The 23,294-nt window shown below is 42.2% G+C and overlaps 1 protein-coding gene and 1 long non-coding RNA gene across 4 annotated transcripts in view; one reads left to right on the forward strand and one right to left on the reverse strand.

Moving 5' to 3' along the window:
* The window catches only part of SYT9 (synaptotagmin 9), a 70,095-nt gene extending 53,780 nt beyond the window's left edge, over positions 1-16,315 (reverse strand). For all 3 annotated transcript variants that reach the window (XM_021527582.2, XM_021527581.2, XM_077784391.1), the window contains exon 1: positions 16,092-16,315. In XM_021527582.2, coding sequence (XP_021383257.1) covers positions 16,092-16,239 — 148 coding nt within the window. In that variant the 5' untranslated portion in view covers positions 16,240-16,315. The remainder of the gene's footprint in view (positions 1-16,091) is intronic.
* Positions 16,316-18,383: 2,068 nt separating this feature from the next.
* On the forward strand, positions 18,384-22,192 carry LOC110469127 (uncharacterized). The gene is made up of 4 exons (XR_002465205.3): positions 18,384-19,147; positions 20,256-20,413; positions 20,544-20,627; positions 20,847-22,192. It is a non-coding gene; the product is annotated as an uncharacterized LOC110469127 (long non-coding RNA).
* Positions 22,193-23,294: the final 1,102 nt, after the last annotated feature.

Consider the following 23,294-nt stretch of genomic DNA (forward strand, 5'->3'; position numbering starts at 1 on the left):
GGCTAGGGAGATTTCAAGCACAGGAGGGCCATGAGTTTGGAACATGGATGATATAAAAATCTCCATAATTTTCTACTCTGAAGAAAAGTCCCCCAACACAAAGGTCTTCTTATTTTGAGTTGCTTTTTTGTAAGCAATTAACTCACCATTTTTGAGAACCAAACAACAAACCAGCAATGTGCTGTGTGCTTCAGAATAAATACAGTATAGCAATTATGGCTAATTGCATATGAGATTCTCAATGAGACCGGGGATGAAACAAGGGTGACAAGCAATTTACCAGACGGCACTTTCAATGCCAAAATCAATTACCACATTCCAAATCCTGTAAACATTAATAGCAAACTATGTGTCATTGTGCATCTTTGAGTGATGTCCAGGATGTACAGTCTGCTTGTGTCTAGCTATGGGGAACATAAAGCATTAACAGCTCCTTTAAAAGATAGTCTACAGTACTTACTTATAGAGGGAGAACAAAATATCTGCATGTACATATATTGCTGCTGCTGCCAGCTGCTCCAGAGTGTTTAGGCCAGCCTCTGTATGCCATTGATAGCATAACTGCAGAGTAATAATTCATTAATTTCTAAGCAATGCTACCCCATGCAGAAGGAGGCTGAGTATGAGGCTGAATTCATAGCACCGAGCTCATTATTCAATTTGGTTCACTATTGGATGATAGCGCCAGGGGATTACAAATCCCTCTGGGGTTATTCTGCAGTGAAATACCACCAGTTGCAGAGTATCCCCCTTCTTCTGAAACAGAATTTCAAATGTGCTAGCTTCACTCAAGCAATAAACGAGAAAGAGAAGATAAACAACCCTAGCAGAGAGAGAAATTATAATCACGGGGTACGGCACAGATTTTTTAAGATGAGTTCAATTATAATCAGCGATACACAGCCTCTCCAGGTGGCACACAAACAAATGGGATGTAGAGAAGGGACCATCAGCCTTGAAACCTTCTTCTTGCAGACTCATGACTGCTCTTCCTTGGGCCTATTCCAAGGGGGGAACCACTGCTCTCCTCATCTCCCTCCCAGAATTACAAGAGTGTGAAGGAGATGTTGGTGTCAGCCCCTTGTTCCTAAAAACCAGAACACCACTGCTGAGGGATATTTCAGAGAGCAGTGTGCAAACACTGAGCTTTCATGTCTTCTCTCCTCCTCCAAGACTTGCTCTCAAATCTGGGGTTTTCCTTGGCTTTGAAGAAATTAAAAAGTTCTGCTACTTCTAAGGGAAAAACAAATACAATGGATGGCAAATTTATAGCCACAGTTTTTTCATCTTCTGCTTTCTAAAATAGTAATGGGGGTTCTCATTTCTGCAGAGACAGCTACACCCCACTTTTCTTGCTAGCTCGAATACACTGATGGGATTTGTTAACTTTTCAGCCATTTCAGTGGAATGACTTTAGGATAATTTTTGAGAACTTGGTTCTTTTTCCTTTGTCATCCAACACAGGTAGATATGGCATCCACCAATATCTACTTATTATCCTTGTTCCACATGGCCCCTCAAAATAAAGAAAGAAATTAGGTTGAAAGAAGAAAATAAAATCCATTATATTAGGGAAAAAATACCTAAAACTGAATTATATGAACAGTACTTTAGATATTTTCTTTAGACTCAGGTGCTCGTATGCATCCTTTTCTTAGGAAGACCCTGTGATCCCTTAAAATCAAAACAGTTCCCACCATTGGGTAGACTGAGATGATTGTAGGGAAAAAAAGGAATAATTTTTTTAATGACTAAATTGTGAATATTAAGAAAATAGAAAACTTTTCACTTATAGGCATGACATTTACATTCATTAAGAAAAAAACTGACAAAAAAATAAGGAAAAAGGGCCCTTCCAAGCACTTCCAAGAACTGCATGTTCCAAACTTCCAGACTTGTTAAAGTTGTGCTGCTAGTGGGTTGTTGAGTACCCACTGTGAGTTACCCACTGTAATTTCTCTGAAGAACTTTCATGTAAGGGGTGGGCAATTAATTCTGTAAGTTTCCTAAACATGAGCGCAGCATACATTGAGGCATACTGAAATGAATAAACAGATATCCTTAAGAACAAGTAAATAGAGCCAGTAAAAATACACTCTTTAATCCCAAATGTGAGTGGGACACAAGCTGGAAATGGGGCATATTAGAAACAGCCTTTCTCCAAGAAAAATATGTTTTATTCTGCATTTCTGCTGCAAAAGTGAACAGGATTAGCATGACCATATTCCTTTCAGTTTCAGTCTCAAGTGGTATCACAGCAAGATGTGCATTTGTAATCCAAGCCAGGCCATGAAAACAAATGCTCAAAACTCTGAAATTATGCTGAAAATGGGGCAGTAAACAGCAAAATGCTGGGATATGCAAAAGATTACCTAAAGTTACCCTGTTAGAGCTGTTGCTGTGTCAGATACAGGCTGCAGTGAGTGGCATGATTTGTGTCTGAGAATGTAAATCCAAGCTTGCAAAAAGGTATCATGAATAAATTCCGTAGCTAAACATATGAAAGCTAGCATAGAAATAGAAGTTTTGAAATCCTCCTCATGCTTTTATTTAGTCCCATTTGAATGTGTATTCCACAAAATCACTGCCTCTCAATTATGGCTTCCTTGCTGATAACAGAGGCACATTTCTATTTGCTAACCCACACAGGAGGAAAATGTATTCTGTTTATTATTTATAAGAGTAAAGTGCTGAGAGGCCCCAGCAAAGCCCAGGCTCTTATTTTGTGTTTGCTATGAAAATAGAGTGAGCCATATTCAGGCTGGCTACTTTCCACCTAAATCCTTGGGCCCACAGTTTTCTCTTGGCTGCTTTTTAGGCTGTTTTCTGCTCAATGCTTTACTGACATCACACTTGAGACATGCCCTGCTTTCTCTGCTGATTACAGACACAGCATTAGATGGAATTTTTACTGTATATCACTACTGAAAAAGCAGCTGAAAGGGTAGGGAAAACCAGCAGTGACAAATTTCTACAAGATCACATCTCAAGTTCACTATTCAAAAAACAGCCTTAGTTTTCACAGTCCCCAACTAGTAATGTATGGAAGCCAGCTAAAACATGACTCCTGTCTCTAAAAAACATCCCTGAGGCAAACACATTCGTAGTAACAAATTGTTGAGCAATATTTGGTCAGCAGGATTTACAGGCAGGCACCTCCTGTGCTGTTTTGTGTGTTCATAGTCCTCAGCTGGGGTGAAGTCCTTCCATTACCTTGAACCAAGTGCGTCAGCATCATCCCTTCCATTCAACTGCTGAGTCAGGAAATACTCTCTCAAAGCTTGCTTTTTCCCCTTATTTTTTTTTTTTTCACAGAGGCTAACAGGTACAAGAAAAAGCAACATTTGGGTTTTTGAAAACAGCAGTGTTAATATTTCTCTCAGGATGACCTAGGGATTTAGGATCTATCTGCTGTCATTTACTGGGAACAGAACTTCTTGAAATGCTGCAGAAGGGGAGCTTCCCTGCTCATGAAGGCTGGTTATGCAACACCTCTGTATCTAATGTTTTTTCTATTCCTGTCCTAATAAAACTATTTTTATTTATTAGCAACATCTGCAAATTTAACAACCCCAACACGTGCTATACTACGTACAAGGAATCCAAGATCTTACATGAATACCCACTGTGAGGTGTTTCTTTTAATGTAAATGACTCTATGATTGCAATTATTAGTTGCAAACTATGTTTCAAACCACTGGGACTGCCACGAAAGAGAAAGAATTGCTCCTCTTTTACAGCTTGGGAAGTGTGCTACTGCTGGAGTCCAAGGACTTACATATTTCCCAGATGCAGCTGGCTGTTCTTGATGTCATGCACTCCACTACACTCCTTTACTGATTGCTTTATCACATCCAGTTTGCTCACATATCTTTGAGAGAGCATTTTAAGGCACTAATTTTTCAGCTTTATGATCTGCTTTGCTTGGTGACAAAATAAAAAGGGATTTTCACCAGCCTTAATGCAGCAGTGAAGACTTGAGAAAGGAAAAGGGAAGAGGATGGAGGGACTGCACAGTTTCTCTGTCTCTCCATCTCCTCCTGTACAGCAGATGTCATAGCAGATACTGTCAACAGGACTGGAGAGAAGAAGCAGACAATGGAGAAAGAAAAGCAAAGGGAAGAGAGCTGTTAAATTTATCCTTGGCAAAAACACCTCACAAAGGCAGCAAGACCATCCTGAGAGGAAATCCAGTGTGGGAGAAAATTTGGGATGCTGCTCAAGAGAACAGGACCTGGCGAAATAAAAGGCAGTATACTGATTTGGGGTTTTGAATTCCCTAATTCCCCTCCTCCCTGGCTCTCATGATTTTGAATGAAACATTAATACTGCTTCAGATGCTTCTTCCCTCCAAGGCCAATCAGCTGCTCGGCAGGGCGTGAAGAGGTTGTTCATTTGAACAGCTAACGAGGGAGTGGAAGGACAGAGCTGATTCTGAGGCTTTTCCAGCACTGCTGAAGCTCACATTTGTCTTGACACACAGGGAATGACCTGAAGAGCCTCTCTTCACTTTGGAAGAAGAGGAGTGGTGTGTTAATTCTGTGTAAACAACCCTGAGTTGTCAGAAGGGATAATTTTTCGTGATACAGCCGTAAACATCCGGTTTTGAGACGGGAGTAGATACTCTGTCCTGCTTAGTGCCATGGCAACAACTACCACTGTAAATCTTCCACATAGAGAGGGGTACAGAAAAAAGGGACTAAAACTGCCAAACAACCAAAAATGTTAAATCCCAAGCCTTCCATTTTAACAAAATTACTTCATCTCTCAGTGGCCAAGCCTTCAGGATAAGAAGCGAATCCCAAGACTGAATTTTGGATCTTCCTGAAGGTGAAAAACTGTTTCCCCTTAATCTGGGAAGGAAAGAAAAGTTGAATTGGCTGAAGGTGCTGCTGGTCTTGTTGCTATTAAGGTCTGTTCTGGTTTCCAGCTCCCAAGAAAAGGAGAAAGAAATGAAGAAAAATCCATCAAAGGAAGCAAGAGCAGTTTTTGTTCACAGTGCTGGGTCTGACTTGTAACACTACAGAAGGACCTATAGAGTAATCACCATCCAATCATTCTGGCAAACCTATACCTGTGCACTGCTATTTTGGGAACTGCTTTTAGCTATTTTATCATCTCTGGCTCCTAGCAGCAGCAGGAAAGAAATCATCTTGACTAGTCAATTTGCTCTTTATAACACAACGACAACAGAACAAGAGACAGGTACAGAACGAATAAGGTAGGCAGGAACAAGACATTAACTTGAGAATGAGAGCAGATATAAAAATGTTTCACCTTCTGCAGCTAAGAGAAGCTGGCAGGAACAGTGATGCTGCTGCACAGGGAAGAGTCAAGGTGACAGCTTTTCCAGAATAAGGGAAGCCACAATGGCCAAGCCTTCTGTTTACTGATTAGACACAGCCCAAATGTCAGCATCAAATCCTGATTTCTCAGGCTGGCTTCGAAAAAAACCCACCAGTGAATGAACAAACCAGTGATAGGACCCCCAAGACAGACAAAGAATTTGGACAGGTCTGCTTTATCTATTTTTTCCTACAGCAAACTTCTCAAAGAAGCTCAAAAGGATTCAAAAATCAGGACAAAAAAGACAAGTTATAGTGTAATATAAAACAGAAATAGAAATTTTTACAACAGAGGTATAACACAGTATATCCACAACCTTTCCTGTCCACTGTGTCCCCACAGGCAGGTCGTCGGAACCCCAGGCTTCAGCTTTGCTAACTCTAATTTCCAGGTGACAGCAAGTCTGCTTGGTGCTCTTTGGTCCCTTAGGAATATGAGTTTTATCCCTCTTTTCAGAGGTCTGGCTGCCTGTTCTGCTCCTCAGGTCCATGTCCTGAGCAGAACAGGTGACAGGCACCCCGCTCATGCCTGCTGCGCCTCGAGCTTTCAGCACTCTTTGTTTGTGAAACACCCATGAACTTAGAACAAACAAAAAAAAATGGACACAACTGGGCCAGCCCCTCACCTTGTGTTTATCTGCTAAGCCTAATTTCTCACCTCTGCTTGTTTTTTAATTCACTAGTCATCTTCAGCGTTTGTCAACTTAAAATGAAAAGAAAAAGGAAGAAAAGTGTCCTTTTGTTATCACGGATGCCTTAGTGGTATCTGGAGAAAAAATACCCTTTCTTGATGCATGATCTACTGCAGGAGAGTACACAATCACAGAAGAAAACAAAATCTGAGCAACTGGTTTAGATTTGTGTCTTGTATTACCCCAAGTAAATTAGTATAGCTTAAAAAAACCAGAAATGTACTGATAAGAGAATTTTCTCTTTAGAGCTTTATCTATTTTTGAAGTAACAGCAGATCTGTTTTCTCTTGTACTTAGTTGCTAATGGACCTAAAATCTCTTTACAGCAGGTAATGCCACTGTTACACATATCCTACATCAGCCCTACTAGAGGGAACAGGAGGGCACTCAGTGAGAACAACTCAACACCTGCTGCATTTCCCTGCAGCCAGGCTCAGGAAACTCTTTTCCTTTCTGCTGTGCAGAGAGAACTTAGCATAATGAACACTTGAGATCAGCCTATTTAGGGTAGGCTTCCCAAAAAGAGATGGAATAACTAGGCATTAATCTTATCCATTTCACTTCTCTAGGGAAAAAAAAAAAATAAACTCCTCCTTCAAATGGATAAAACATCTGCTACAAATGGAAGCAGAAGATCATAAGACTGTTGGTCTCATTGATCATTTTCTAATTTGCATTGTACATTCCTTTCTGTAATAGTAGGGTAATTTGTACAGAATTACAAGTTGCAATTATTTATATAATTGGAAAGATGTGAGAAACAGCTTTTGGAATGTCTTAATCTGTACTGGTGAAACTATGAACTCCATAGCCATGAACCTCTTGCAAACAACAAAAGAAGCAGAAAGTTTTAAAAGGGAGCTCTAAAAGAATTTTAAATAGCTACAGATACCCAGTGAGACAAGTGTGTAAAATGGTTCCAACTTTATGTATTGACTGATTACACAGCTACTGAAACTCTCACTGCATTCCATAATTTCACTAAATGTGAGAAGAAAAACAAACTATATTACTGAAGTCAGGCAGCTAAAACAGAGATGAACTGAAGAGATTAAAATTAGGGCAGTAAATAAAATGAGATGCTGCTTGAGAAAAAGAGTGGGAACACCCCGATGGGCAAACACTGGTGTATATACACACATGATTTATAAAAGGGATGGAGAAGCCAGGCACAAAGTAACCTGGATGGAATGATGAAGATTGGTTTACCAGAACAAATTTTCAAAGATAAATATTAAGTGGTTTGTATACACACAAGAAAGGTCCATCACAGGGGGAAAGGAAGCATTTGGGGAGATTCACAGACTGTAACATAGAATTAGAATGTTCTAAACAAACTCCCTGATGGACATGTAATGAACTGAAGGAACTTATATACAAGGGAAGTCAGCAAGGCTTTCTTTTTGTGTGCATGTGAAACTCAGCAGGAAAACAAAGAAAGTGAGAAAGTATCCTGGCAGGAATTATCCTATTTCAAATCCTTGCTATTCTTATTTTAAAATGAAATTTGGAGTGTTTCCGAAAAAGCCCTTTGAAAGTTTTAACTCCAAAATCATTAGTGCCTTTTGTTTTATTGGTTTTTTTTTGTTTTGCTTTTTCGGGTTTGTTTTTTTTTTGGGGGGGAGGGGTTTTGTTAGCATGGTGGATTTACAGCAATAATCTGAAATCTTTTTCTGACAGATTATAGACTCTTGCAATACTTTGCTTTGGTAGACACACATCAACTGTAAATTAGCTTAAAACATGCACACACACATGCCAGTTTTGACTGCATCTCCTGCATTTCTGAATTCCAGCTAACTTTGGGAGATGCACAGGACCAAATCCTGCAGTGTGCATGCCAGCCAAAGGAAGCCAAGCTGATCTCAATGCCTAAATCCAAAAAGAGAGAGGCAGCTGAACATCTTGAGCAGCTTAAGCCACACAATAATACCCAGCGTGACCACAACAGCAAATGTAAGAAATGTGCAAACCACCACCTGTTATACACAACACTTTATTTCTGGACTCTCCAAATAAATGGATCAAATACTCTCTACTTAACAGTACTACAAAGCATGCAAAAAAGATTGATCTTGTAAAACGATGAACTTTAAAAACTGCAGTTGCAACTGACAGCATCTGTAATTAATTATTCTAAATTTTTATCCCTTGGACTAAAATTTTGTAAGCAATATGAAAGAGACATAAAGCTTTAGGTCAAAATAATCTCTCTTTATCTCTTTGCTCTAAATAAAGCCACAGAAGAGCTTAAATGAATGAAAAAATATAGCGGAAAATGTACAGTGCAATGTTCTTAAGTACAGCTTTGCACTACATCAACAATGATCATTATTTTCAGTGGGGGAAGAGCTGAACCCTAGAAATGTGGCTTTAAACAAAAATACATAAATTGCAGTTTGTGCTCAGCTTCTACATATTGCACATCAAAGCTGGTACAGAGCTGCACAGCCTCGAGACTGAGTTTAAGCAGATCTGCTGTTATGACAGCAATAATTTTGGACTTACATTTCTAGGTCTCTGAATTGTCAGTGTAATTAAACTCACACAAATTAGTTTGGAAAGGAATTTTCCAGAAAAATATCTGGGGCAACATGTGGCTGATCATTTGAGTTGGGTCACTAAATGTGTAGGTCACAGAAATACCTAACAATTCAGTATTATACCATAATAAAATTTCTAAAATGTTGTTATTGTAACACAAGTTTGTGGGTTTTTTAGGCATTAATAACCCATAAATCTGTTACAGCAACACCTCTGCTTAAGCAATGAGAGCTTTTGGTGACAAATGTAAACTGTGGCCTGCACAAAGATTTTGGGTAACTTTAAAGAAAGCATAATTAGAAAATCATTTCCCCTCTCCTCCCATCTAGAAGGAATGTGCAAACCCACTGAAACAGGAGGTGTGACAAATGCAGTGATCAAGATTTAGTGGCAAAACCAGTTTGCATGTACAAGGGCTAAATTAACCTATTGCTCTTCATCAGCAAAACTGGCACTTAACCAGGAATTCAGGTGTAAGACTGTATGCTATCTAGGCATCCTAGTTTTCCAAGGTCATTACTCTTCAGGCTGTTTTCAATGATAGATATTTTTGTTACTTGCAGTTGAAAATAACTCGTTTTCCTTAATGCTCACTGCACATTTGGAAGAGACTTGCATAAACTGTGTGGCTGAAGAGATAACTGATTTCTAGTTAGCATGTTATTCTAACTTGTAGCATTACTTCACAAATGGGCTTGCAATGACTCCAGGAAATAAGTATTATTTTAATATATGTGTCATATTTGAGTAAACACATTTTTTCCTCTTAAATACAAAGAGGTGTAGTTGACATCAGTCTGTTTAACCCAGTGTTACACACTGTTGTAGCTTCAGGGTATAAGGGAGACCGTAAACAACAAACATTTGGTGAAATCCCCATTTTGTCAGAATCTGAGGTATTGATGATTCTGAGATTGTAGAAAGTCTCTGTCTCTCAGCCCCACTGCCAAAGCAGAAGCCATAATTGGTCTGTGCTGGTTTCCAGGTTGTTTATTCTGTTTATCTCTCACATGTTCTGCTGCCCTGCCCAGCTCTGTCCTGCAGGGCAGCGTGTGGGGCTCTGCCCTCAGTGGGATGTTACAAACATTAAATACCAGAAACTCCCTGGGCTGCATTTACAATAACGTGCCAATATCTGTCACCTACGTTGCACAGTGTGTCCCCAGCCTGAACCAACAGAAAAATGCCAACACCACAGTGAGACATGGAGGGCATGAAGAAGGAGAAAAAGGACAAGGCACACCCAATTTCCTCCATTTGTCCCGTTTGGACCCCTAATCTAGAATCCTAAAATTCTACTTTTGCACCTGTGCCACCCTTAATTATTACTCATATCAAGCACTCGGAGCTTGTAATTGATCCTGTAAGATTGAAAACTCTTTTCCATGGACAGAGATCACAGACAGTGTCTCTGGGGGCTCTGTCCAGGGGGTTCCTGACCCCTGCAGGGTCCCAGACCAGCCAGGGCAGCCAGAGGGAAGCCCTGGATTCCTACACCATATAAGAGAAGACTAAAACCAAAATGGAAATTGAAGTCCCTGCTTTCCACACCTGTACTGAATCTGGATGCAGAGGCCAAGAAGGGCTGGCAGCCACCTTCCTCTTGCCTTTTTCTTCTCGACTTGAAATATTTCTGCTCCCCACAGTGTCCAGGAGCAGTCGTGGGCCAGCAGTGCAGTGAGGTTTGGTCACAGGGACTACAGAAAACCTCCTCCTGTTTGGCTTCTCCAGTTAAAGTGCAGCTGCTCTGCATGTCTGGAAAATACAAAGTGATCTCAGAAGAGCAGGCTCTTTCATATCTGAAGAGTATTTAACATGACTGCGTTCCAGCTTGATCAAAGCTCAGTTTTATCATGAGGAAAATCTTTGTAGTCGTCCTTTTCTCTGGTTCTGAAGAGTAAGTCATAACTTAAACACCTCTAATTCTTTAGGTTGGCTGCTAAAGGAACAAAAATGCATTCCAGGAAAATGTTATATGTGGTTATAATGAATTTAAATCTTTACTTTTATTTAAATGTATTTACCTTAATTATAGTTTCAAGTCATTAAGTGCACAGGTAGTCCCTTTCCTTTGAACATGATTTGCTCTTTTCTACAATTTGTTTCAAAATTCAGCTGTCTGTTTAAAACACATTTCCAAGGAGAAAAACAATATTAAAATCCTCTAGTATGACAGGAAAGTCTCTGAGAGCCCCTTTGTTTAGTGGGAATTAAACTAGCAGAGCATTTTGGAATTCAAGCAACAGGAAGTAATTGTTTTTACCTTCTTCAAACTTGTTCCTGACTTTTCAAAAGAGAAAATTAATCCCTATTTTAAGTCTAAAATACACAACATGGTTGTATTTTTTTCAACTCTTGAAAGAGCACTTTGGTTCTTAAAACCCAAAGGAAATTGGGCCTAACAGTGTTCATTCATTTGACCTTAAGACAGGAAATATGATTTACATTTGTCCTCTATCCTTTGATGTCTTGCACTAGAAGGACAAATTGAATACTATCACGAAAAGAAAAATAAAAAATATGGAAAGCAACAGCTCACAATGAGGAAAATAAAATGAAAAACCATACTGGAAGCTATTTCACCCACTCAAATGTTTTTCATCTGTTTAAAACTTGTAAATGCTTTTTGAATTTATCTAGATAAATCTAGATGTACTTAGCATCTTGATGAAAATCTACATCTTGATATGCTCCTGGAAGATTTGGGGGGTGAGGTGGGAATAAATCAGGAAGTAATTAAAGGTATAAAAATTTAAAAATACCTTTTAAAGGGATCTAACTACTTTCTGAAGACAGGTTTTGATTTTAGACTCAGTTCTGAATTAAAGTGAAGCTTTTTGAGGTACAATTTAATTGCAAGTATTAGCTTTCTAGGGAATGAGCATTCTACTGGAACAAAACTCTCCACAGAAAACCTTGGCTCTCACATTCCACCACAGGGCTGGCAGGCCACGGTTATGCCTCTTTGGCTTTCTCTTTCTTTGTGCTTTTCTCTGTCCTGAAGCTGAAAGCAAATATTAAAAAGTAAACTACTCATTCATAAAATGCTTAAATTCTACTGCAAGACCATAATTGCAGTTTCTCATACATTTTGTCTTCAATATCCATTGCATTTCCACTCCCAGATTTTTTAATTTTTAATTTCTTGACTGTCAACTATCTTTACCTCCATCAAGTGCTAAAATCTGTTTTTCTGTCACTGTGAAATATTGATCTCATACTTATGACCTGTAAAACACTTTATGCCTAATGGCCATTGCTATGCCCAAAGTAGTCATCATGTATTCTGTTGCAACATCTATTAGTCAATTTTAAAGAACAAAATTAAGAATATTATAAGACCTTGATGGCTCATCCTCAAGATGTGCAATCCAAAGCAACAGTAAACTTTACTTTTTATTTAGATTCATTTTTCCACTACAAAATTTATGAAAAATTCACTATGATTAGTGGCCTGGACTGTTGTTAGAATCCTTATTTCATAAGCAGCTTTTTTGAGTTAATTCTTCTTTTAATGGTCAGTCTCTCTATCAAGATTTTCTGCTTTCATGATTTTGTTGTTTTTGTTTTGGTTTGCTGGATTTTTCTTTTTTTACACATTGAATGAATTATTCTGTTCATTCCTGCACTACAATATTGCTTTATCATGTATCATGGGGTGATAATCCATGATCTTCAGTGCTTGTTTTCAAATGCCCATAAGACAAACACTATTTTTACCTGAATATGTCTGAGAGGTCCATCTGACTCTCCTTTATGAATGCATTACATACTTGATGTGTTCAAATTTTGCAATTTACCCTCACAAAGCCCTTCAGTGATACAGAAATATTATTGACATTTTACAATGGAAGAGAAAACGAGTCAGCTTATTAAGGTATCTAAATGTTTAAGGATGCCTTTTGGGGATTTTCAAGGTTACTCTGACATATAATTCTTATTGAACTAATTGAAGATTTTTCACTAAATGCCTAATTTGCATTTCTATTTTTCTGAAAAGCTTTAAAATCTGACTCACCCGTGCCACCCTTGAAATCCAGTGGACCAGCATGTTAAACCCAGATCTCATTAGCCCTTAAACTCAACTCGTGTGCTCAAAGCACGTGCAGCACTCCCCACAACAGAGGAAAACTGCTGAAATATATGGAAAAACTGACAGATAAAGATGTGGCACACACCACAAGTAGCCAGTCCCCTCCTGGCCCGAGTCACACAACCAAGTGCATCCCATGTCAGGCAAGAGAGGACTGGATCTCCAGGGAGCTGCTGCTCCGTGCTGGGGCTGAGAGCACCGGGAGGCTGAGCCTGGCCACAAACACTGGCACCAGCTCCCTCCCTCCCCCAGTCAGGGCTGGGTTTCTCTAACCAGTCCTGACAGGGGACAGAGCCAGCATCCATGAATGGCTTCAGCCAGCGTGTGGGAGTCCAGGGCTTCCCTCTGGCTGCCCTGGAAGGTCTGGGACCCTGGCAGGGGTCAGGAACCCCCCTGGACAGAGCCCCCAGAGACACTGGCTGTGATCTCTGTCCATGGAAAAGAGTTTTCAATCTTACAGCATGAATTACAAGCTCTGAATGTTTGATATGAGTAATAATCTAGTGTGGTACGGGTGCAAAAGTAAAATTTTAGGATTCTAGATTAGGGGTTCAAAGGGGACAAGATGGAGGAAATTGGATGTGCCTTGTCCTTTTTCCCCTTCTTCATGCCCTCCATGTTTCACTGTGGTGTTGGCATTTTTCTGTTGGTTCAGGCTGGGGACACACTGTCCAACGTAGGTGACAGATATTGGCACGTTCTTGTAAATCCAGCCCAGGGAGTTTCTGGTATTTAATGTTTGTCACATCCCACTGAGGGCAGAGCCCCACACGCTGCCCTGCAGGACAGAGCTGGGCAGGGCAGCAGAACATGTGAGAGATAAACAGAATAAACAACCTGGAAACCAGCACAGACCAATTATGGCTTCTGCTTTGGCAGGGGGCTGAGAGACAGAGACTTTCTACAATCTCAGAATCATCAATACCACAGATTCCAACACCAAAATTGCTGCAGAATTATCTGTACCCACCATGTCACTGGCCTTTAGGCAACGCTTCATTTCAGAAACACTTTTCAAAGCGTGTCCCTATGCACTAATTCCTGCACGATACCTAGTCATGTACCTCATCAGATATTTATTCATGCACTTTTCTCCACTCTGATGCTTTTTAGATTGCTGTTTTGGGTGGCCTAAGAGCCAGTTACTCAGTCTGACTAAAGCATATCGCCTTCGCACCTCGGGAGGCAGGAAGCTGGACAAGGACAGCTCCATCTTTCGCCCAGCTCTGGTAAGGAGACGCTGTCCTTCAGCTCCACTTTCCTCCACATCCCTGTTCAGGCCTCTAGTGGCTGCAAAGGGAACGGATCAGGGCTTTTTAAGGCCGTTTTGCCCTTGTTAAGTCAATGAAACTCACTACACACAGCAAGCTGGGTTTGGTCAGTGTATTTACTGCCCTCTCACTATGTATTGCTTCATTTTGGAAGTCATGTGCACCGTCCTCTTACAGCCCATAGCACCACAGCTAAAGACCAGCTAAACAAACCACGTGGACAGCCATACTAGGATAAGAAATACATTTTAATCAAAGAAATATGAGATCAGGTAAGTGAACAAATTCCTGACATGACTACCTCACAGAACTATTTTCCAAGTCAGGGTTTATGGGTAACAAGTTGCCTGCTAGACCCTCTGAGACTGGCTGCAGCTGCAAAAAATAAAAACGCTCAGCTTGAGGCCAATGGGAAGATGCTGCCTGCAGCATAAATTGCTCAGTGTTGTTGCACATTGGCTGGCGAAGGTTAGGGACTGCTGCTCTGTGTAATCGAGCAGGTTTGCAACAACAGTGGAAGGCTGTTGTGTAATAACAGTTCAAGCAAAACAGGTAGAAATAAACACACTTTTTTTTTTATCTTTAGGTAGAGGCGATAAATTTTTACTGAGCACACCATGTTTTAAAATCAGTCCCAAACAGATGCCAGGTATTCTTTTTGCCTGAGGCTGATGAAAAAAAAAAAAAAAAAGAAGCAGGTAGCTTCTGAAAGAAATCTGAAAAGCTGTTATCCAACTGGCGAAGGTTAAAGTCTCCATATGCATTTCAAGTAGTTTCATATCCAAAGTGAGCACTGATATAAGCAGATGGCTTTGGAATCATGACCTGATATACAAAATACATAACTGATCCTTTAGTAAATTAAAATTACAGAAAATCACAGGTGTCTGTCCTAAAATTACTGCTTATATGAACAAAGCAATTAAATCTGCCTATATGAACCAAACAATTAAATTTGCCTACTTTTAAAGAAACCCTATCAAACATTGCATGAATCACTCCAATTTGAATATTTTAAAGTAGTGAAAAGCCAGAATGTCTGCAAATAGCTTTGGATACAAGCAAAGTGAATGATGGAAAATTCCTTATTCATTTATTGTGACAGCACATCTTTTTCCTCCATTGAGTATTTTTTTATTTAGTTTTACTTGTTTTCTCCAGGCCTCCACCATATCCAAGGATTTGTCAGGAAGTTGCACTCTGAGTGTTACTTCAGGCTACTAAATTACAGAAAAGAGTATCATTAGACTGCCCTATGCTAAATGGACTGATTTATTTCAGAGAATAATGAAGCAATGAAAACTGTGCTGTGATGACTGGCTGATCTAACAGCAAGGCTTCCCAGTACTGCAAACGTTTATCAACTTCTGTTTTAACTCAGTAAATTTCTCCCCATACCGAGCAACCTCAACTTGATGATGCAAAAATAAATCTAATAAGCTCCTACTCTAAACTGCAATTTGCCCTTCCCTTGTATCCAGAGACAAATCTTCAGTCTTCTCGTGCAGCTAGAGCGAAGCTTCCTGATGCGAAAGCTTCCTTAAGTCAAAGTTTTTAAGTAAGAGCGCTATGCCACGATGTGGAAGCCATAACCCTGACAAACACACAGAAACCGACCCCGTGTACATCCTGTCCGACCTGCAGCCCGCACATCTGCTAGGGGAATGCGAGGAACGCTCCTTTCAGCTTGTGACCCACGGAACCGGGGAGTCGCGTGTGCCGCGTCCGGCAAAGCCGGGCCGGGATGCGGCTGGCCGCTTGGCCGCGGGGGAGCGGCGGGGCAGCCCCGGGCGCTGCGGCGGCGGCGGGGCCGGGGCGGCTCCGGCCGCTCCGGGCGGCAGCGCCCGCGCGAAGTTGCGCGCCCGCGCCCCGCGCTGCCGCACCCGCCGCGGGCTCGCCGAGCGCTGCGGGCTCGCATCTCCCCCAGCGCCGGCCGCTAAAACACCGAGCCCCGACCGCCGTCCTCCCCCAGCCGGGCCGGGCGAAGCCGTCCGGCCCCGCGGCCCCGGAGCATCCCCCCGCCGCGCCGGCAGGCCTCTCTCTCCCCGCGGCAGCCCGGGGATGCTCGGGGCAGCTCGCCGTCCTCCCGCGGCCGGGGCCGGAGGCAGGCGGCCGGTGCCCGCGCCCCCGAGGGCGGCGGCCGTACCTGAGTCGCTGAGGCGGGGCCGGGCTCTGTCCCGCAGGTAGTAGATGAAATCGCGGCAGTTCTCGTTCTCCACCGCCCCGACGGAGCACAGCTCGGCCAGCAGCTGCAGCGCTTTCTGGCAGATCTCGTCCTCCCTGTCGCCGGGCATCGCCCCGCAGCATCCTCGGGAGCGGAGCGGAGCCCTGCGGTCAGGCGCCGCGCCGCTGCCCGCCGCCCGCCTGCGGCCGCCGCGCCGCCGCCCGCATCCTCCTCAGCCGGCGGCGCCCGCCCCGCCGGGCCGAGCCGGGCCGGGCCGGGCCGGGCCGGGCCGCCCGCCGCTCCCCGCGGTGCCGCACGGGGTCCCACCAGTTGAACGTGAGGGCGGGCAGCGCCGGCGCCGCGGCCGCCCCGCCGCGCTGGCGCAGCGCTGCCGGCGGGGGAGCGGGCGGCGGCCGCCGCGCCCCTCTCCGCCCCGGGGGCAGGAGCCGCGCACGCCGCTCGGGGAAACTTCGGAGGCGGCGCTGAGGCTGAAGGAGCGCGGGGCCGGGCGCGGTCCTGACGGGCAGCGCCCCGTCCCCCGCCTCCCCACGGCGGGCAGGGCAGGGCAGGGCAGGCCCGGCCCTCCCGCGGCTCGTCCCGGGCCGGGCGCCCTTGTGCCGCGGCGCCCGCCTGCCCCGAGCCCGCCCGGCTGGCCGCGAACGCCTCGCCGCCCGGAGGGGAACGCGTGCGAGATGCAGCCCGGGCGGAACGGCGACCTTCGCTCAGCGGATTCGCATTGCCGGGTTAAAAAGAGTTAAAGCGCGGCTGAGAAAGCTCGGGCACCTGAGAGCCAGGCATAGCCGGAGGGGAGGGCAGGAGAGCCTTCGCCGAGGGGGTGGCGGCTGAGGAGATGTCTGCCATTAGGCATGTTTATCCTGACAAGTGAGGGATTCGTAAGGTGCTGCTTCGCTTTCTGGGTTTGTAGGCTGGGAGGCTGGTGGGTGAAAAGCTGAGAACTGGCTGCTCCATTTAACTTCATTTTTTTTTTCTCTCTCTCTTCCTTTTATAATACTTTAGGCAAATATCAAAGGCCACGGTAAGCTCAGGAAGTTCAGACTGGTGTGGATGTTCAGCCTCCTGTTTAAAGACTGCTGATAACGGTTCTAGAAATAGCATCATCTTTTAGTAGAAGCTTTTTTCTTCATAAAGAGAAAAGTATATCATTGAAATTAGATGCATTTTGGGAGAGGATATTAATAAGAAAAGTTGTTTAACAATATAACTTGCCTCCTAGTGCTTTGGCAACATTGCTTATGTCTGAAAGGCATTCTCCCCTCCACCCCCTCTTTTTAATACAAAAATGATATCTGTAAAACATGATTGTATAAGCCAGGCATAATTCCACCAGTAATCAGACGACTCGCTCAGGCTGGGTTGTCATTGTTAAAAATTAATAATAGATAACAAAAGAGTGTGTAGCTGTTACAGTTGTTACCATTGTAATCATATTTTTGAGGGCCAGAGGTTTTGATGACATCAGTGTATGTTTTCATATCTAACCATGTGAAACTCCCTGCTAGTCTCAATAAATGCCGCACAAATGCTCATCTTGGTGCTGGAAAAACCAGTCCTTTGTTTGTTTCTCCAAGCATACAGGGAGAAAGACAACTCGTAAGAGGTACTGTCAGTCACAGCTCTTCCTCTGAAACTAAGGATCAGGCATCAGCAGTCCTGCTGCTTAACATACTGCAGTGAAGAAGGGGCATATTTTAAAGAGCTTTGTAGACCCAGAGGTACCAGAATGTCTTTTTAGGGAAAAACAGGTTCGAGCGGGCTATCAAGTTATTCATATGTATGTAACCTCTCTAGAGGCAGAAACTTTCTAATTTGTAACACAAAATCAAGACCAGGCCAATGCTGGTTATATGTCCAAGAGGAGGGAGGATAGTGGAGCTATCAAAGACCACTGACATAGATATCTGTAAATACAAAGCCCAGTGATCATGTGTGACCAGATTTTAAATTACTGTATACAATTTGCCTATAACTTTTATATTATTTTACATATTACTTGGCTATAATTTGGTTGTTTGGCACTGACCAAGATGGATGTGGTGTTCTATAGCATGACCTCTTTCCAGGACAGACAAATACATCGACTGCAAAGTGATATAAATGCCAGGGTGTGGTTTTTATCCTGTGGGATCACAAGCCCATTTCTAGCTTGGGATTCAGGCTTGCTGCAGAGTGAGCTGTGGACAGCCTGCTGATGAAGCAGTAATTTGTTCATCCTTCTCCTGTAACAAAAATCGTGGTTCATTTTTTTGAATAGCAGCAATTTGAAGGTGCTGAGATGTTTGTAATACAGGTGCTTGGAGATGGAAATTTTTCAGTCTGGTGGAGGCAAGAAACTATTTGGACATCACTGCTTGTAAACAAAGGCATCTATTCTCCAAAGCTCTGAGCTCTAAGTGCACTGTGAGAGCAAATGCCCATGTCTCTGGAGATAACAGCAGTAAATGTAATCAACTGTGTCTCAAAGCAAGTGCAACATTTCCTTCTTGGTCTTGCCTATGAGAACTGGGTTATATCTGCCATTTTGTTATCATTGATTGCATGTTTGTCTTCTTGCAGGCACTCCTAGTTTACTCCTGTGTCAGCAGCAGATTTCCCCAATTGAGGGGACCATGTTATGTTTGAGATCCCTAATGAATGCTGCACTAATTATCTTTGGTCCTAGAAGGTCATTGAATGATGCAGTGGGATGTTCTTATTAACCTTACCCTGAGAGTTACAATCTGTACTGACCACAGTAAATCTGTTTGGGTTTTTTTTTCTGTTTAGCTCAAGCTTCCCTCACACAATACAGTGTACTCAGAAGTCAGGAAAAAAAATCCCCAAGCCTGCTACACACAGAGTCAGAATAAGTTTAACTGTTTGACCTACAACAGTTCTGTCATCATGAATTGACACGTTCGTCTTTCTTTTCTTGAAATAAAGCTTTTCCCCAGTGTTCTGGCAGCAGCACAAGGATTGCTGGCAATGAAGTCACCTTCAAAGCTAAAGCATTCATGGAACAAATGCATTTCTGGAAGCAAGTAAGGCAGCTTGCATCAGAATTTTTGTTATGGCTATGCTGCAACCAGAACTTATCCAGTATTTGTGTTGAGTATTTTTAATTGCTTGTCTTATATTTGCCCATTCAAGCAGAGCTCATCATGGGAGTACCTTTTCCTTTAAAATTAAGGGAGGAAGGGAGGTCAGGGGTGTTTCAGGAAAACACATAGAACAACTAAGTCACTAATGGAACACAACAAGCAAGACTTTTTTTTTTTTTCCAAGCAATCAAAGTTTGTGAATGTGTAGTTAAATAGGAAGACAAAATGACTCAAAACAAGAATATTGATGTATTAAAGGAGGCCATTTCAACAAAGGCAGTCACCACCTGTAGTCCAGGGTGGAGAAGGGAAAAGTCATTGTAGGCTCAAGGATCATCTATCAAAAATCTTTCTGTTATTGGCTGTGCCAGATTTTCTGCCTCACTCTCCCTCCTTTATACAGCTACCCTTCTATTCTTCATGGATATATCTTCCTCTGCTGCTGAAAAGTAGAGAATGCCTAGGTAAACATAGAAGAGAATGGAAATCTGAGTAACTACAACTGGGTTTATTTAAGATGATGCTTTTCTGAGCAGTGTCATTTTTGAGATGAGTTAGTTATTCTTCACAGATGGTTTAAGGGAAGGTTTAAAGGGAAGTTAGTTAGAAAACAGGGGTATGCCCCCATTTGGGCTCTCCCACATCATTGACTTTTAGAGGTCATATGGAAACACCTTCTTAACTAAAAGGAAGGTGGTATCATCACTTTGATGATATTGGCATGAAAAAATAGCTCTCCTTGAGTATAATGGAGTCATTCAAAGATTTTGAGATCAGAATTACATACTCTGATGAAAGAAGGGATAGCAGTGTATTTTCATTATGGTTTTTATAAAATCTTAGGGCTTTTTGTTTGAATCCACATGTCATTTATTGATGTCTGCTCAGATTTTTAAAATGCAATGCATAAAACCAGTGTTAAATGCTTTGGATAGTACCAATCTTTGTATTTCCTCTGCAGGAGGCCCATGAGCTGTTCCTGTGTCAGAACGAGTAAAATGTCATTTGGGGGTTTTCTGAATGATGGTAGCAGGCTTTCACCCAGCAGGTCCTGAAGGAAGAGCAAAGTGTCCCTCCTGAGCAGAGGAAAAGTGTGGCAAATGTCTGAGCTGCCATCAAGTGTCACTAGAAGCTGTACCAGTGGATGAGGAATGTACGTCTGCCAGCCAGTGCTGGTACAGCTGAGACTCAGCTGCGTTCCACAGAGTGAGCTGAAGGGCTGTGGGTAATGAGTGAGTTGTCTGAATGGAGGTTATGAGCAATCATAATCAGTGGGATTTTTTTATGGTTCCTTTTTTTTTTTTTTTTTTTTTTTTTTTTTTTTTTTTTTGTTCAGTTGTTCTTTTCCCCATGCTGCCATTGGACAAAACTTTACTGCCTAAGGAAAAGTTGCAAGCTCAACATGAACACAAGCTCTTTGGTATGATGGACCACTTTCATGGCATCTTTATAACAGATTACCATTTTTTTCTTGATCTTTTTACCATTCACACTGTTAACAGAGAGTACTCTGGGTGCTGTAGCATGTCACATGCAATTTTAATCTATCTTAAGAAAGCTTCCTTAAAACTTGAGAAAGAGGGAGGAAAACACATCTCTTCTGATTTACCTTCTAATTTGACAATCTCTTCCTTGACAGCTTTTGCAAACTCTACTGGGAGAACAAAAAGAAGTGTACTGAATAATTCAGCCTTGAGAGTGAATTGAGCTTGAGGAGAATTGTTGAATTCCCAAGTCTGTGGTTTGTGGTTTTTGTTATTGACTGCTCACATGGATTGAAAGTCCTGTCTCTGAAGTCAGTGGTTTTTATCTCCCCTTCAGATTCTGCAATTTTATCTGGCTTTTTCTCCCTGATCACCAGCTCTCTGTTATTGCTAATAAACACACAAGAAGCATTGAAGGACCTTCGTGATTCCAAGGAGAGCCATAGATAGACTGCTATGCTAATAAATCAGAATTTAACATTGGACCTGAATGTGGAAGATAGTCCAATGAAATTATGAGGCACTCTTCCTACTATCCTCCCCTCACATGCTGGAATATCCAAGTTTGATATCAGAAAAGAACCTCCTGAAAATGGGGTGTCTTAACTGACCCTGAAATTTGTTGTTTATATTAACATGCTGATGGGAGCCAGACAATAACAATAGGAGCTGGTCCTGCATTTTATACACTGGCAGCCAGTAAGTAAAAAAAACCAGGTTAATATAATTTGAGAATTTGTGAATGCATAAAATACAGAGCCCAGTGGAATGGGCTTTATATTATAAAATATAGAGCAAGGTGGAATGATGATCTGTTACTGAAAGTAGCTTGCCCAGAAAAATGTTATAATTGTAAGAGTCTAGCCAGTATTCAGGACTCTATAAAACCTGAACCATGCTCATTTCTTAAAGCCACTGAATAAAGTAAATGTTATTACCTCTAAAGCATTTTTTTCTCTAGTTCAAAAAGCAGAATTATCTGCAGAAAAAGAATATATAGTCTGAAAATTGTAATCACACTGTCTAATACAACTTTTATTTAACTCTTATTGACAAGGTCACTGAGTGGTATAGTTCCTATAAGTAAATATCTGAGCTCACTCACTATGTGGACTGCAGGAAGGCTCTGCTAATGTATTTCCACTCAGATGCTTGCAGCTACAAATTAACATTTCCTAGCCAAAGGAAAGAAATAAAAATGTTTGGTGGTTTTATGATGAATTTGTAAAAGAATGCTAAGGAAGTGACTTTCAGTGAGGTCCCTTATCCTTGAACTTAAAAAGATTACAGAACCTTAACCTAAAAAAGGAGAAAAACCCAAACCAAACCAAAGCCCAAATCAAATTCTTAATACCCAATGAAAAAAACCCTCATTTTTGATTCATGTTAAATTCATGCTTTGTAACTTACTGGTATCACCAGTGTTTCTGTAGTCATTGACTTCTTTGAAAGATAGCAAAATCTAGAAAACTTTTAAAATTAAATGACATGTCAGATGGGATCTGCTTGCAAGTGAACCAAATCCACAAGTCTCCTTGTGGAAGGATGAAAATTTTTATTCCTTAGTTCTGATTAACATCTAATCACATAAACTGGAGTCCATCCAGAAGGCAGTTCTTGGTTTAAAATAGTCAGTTTACTGCATCAAGGATATGCTTTCTGCAAGGTATTCCTGAGGTGGGAAATGTAGAAATGGTGTTCTGGGCTAAAAATCCCTTTTGCCACAAGCAGGAATTCAAATCAGAGTTGTAGCACATGCATGCACACTGTTTCAAGTGCCAGAACACTTCTGGTTCTAGTTAAGGGGAACAGCCCATGTCCCTAAAGGCAGGTGGGTGTGAATCAGGGCTGCCCCTGCAGTGCTCCTCGAGTGCTGGTTTGAGCATCCTGAGGCAGAATCCTTCCCTCAAATCTCTGGCTAAGGATGAAAAACTTACCTTGAAACTGCCCGGATTTGTAACAGCTGACTTGGGCACAGCCTTGTTTCTGGGCAAAGGAATGATAGGAATAACAAATCCCTCTTACCCAGGTGAAGGAGGAGAAGAAGGAATCCCAAAGCAATAATAACAAATCCCTCTTACCCAGGTGAAGGAGGAGAGGGGGGAATCCCAGAGGAGCAATAACAAATCCCTCTTACCCAGGTGAAGGAGGAGAGGAAGGAATCCCAGAGGAACAATAACAGATCCCTCTTACCCAGGTGAAGGAGGAGAGGAAGGATTCCCAGAGGAACAGGGTGCTTTGCCCCCACTCTAACTCGTGGTACCTCGGTGAAATGTGTGCCAGGATCCTGTTCCTGTGCAGCCACAGGGCCCAGTGCTGGGCATCAATCTGGGCACAGGATGGGGGAGAGTTTTATGGGATCTTGGGCATCTCCCTTCTGTCCTACTGCAGATGAAACACTGGGGGAATAAATGAGCTGTGCTGCAGTGTGAGATACTTTTGAGGGAGAACCAGGTAAGCTGTTTCTTTGGCAGAGGCATAATTTAAACTTGTGACTGAGCCCCTTGTGTAAATGAGTTTTTTTCAACACAATATAAACACTTCCATCAGCAGAATCGTGTTTTTTTAGAAATGTATCTCTTTGTGATACTGAGGCAAAAGAC

Source organism: Lonchura striata, chromosome 6 (genome assembly GCF_046129695.1).
Source record: "Lonchura striata isolate bLonStr1 chromosome 6, bLonStr1.mat, whole genome shotgun sequence".
Classification (NCBI taxonomy): domain Eukaryota; kingdom Metazoa; phylum Chordata; class Aves; order Passeriformes; family Estrildidae; genus Lonchura; species Lonchura striata.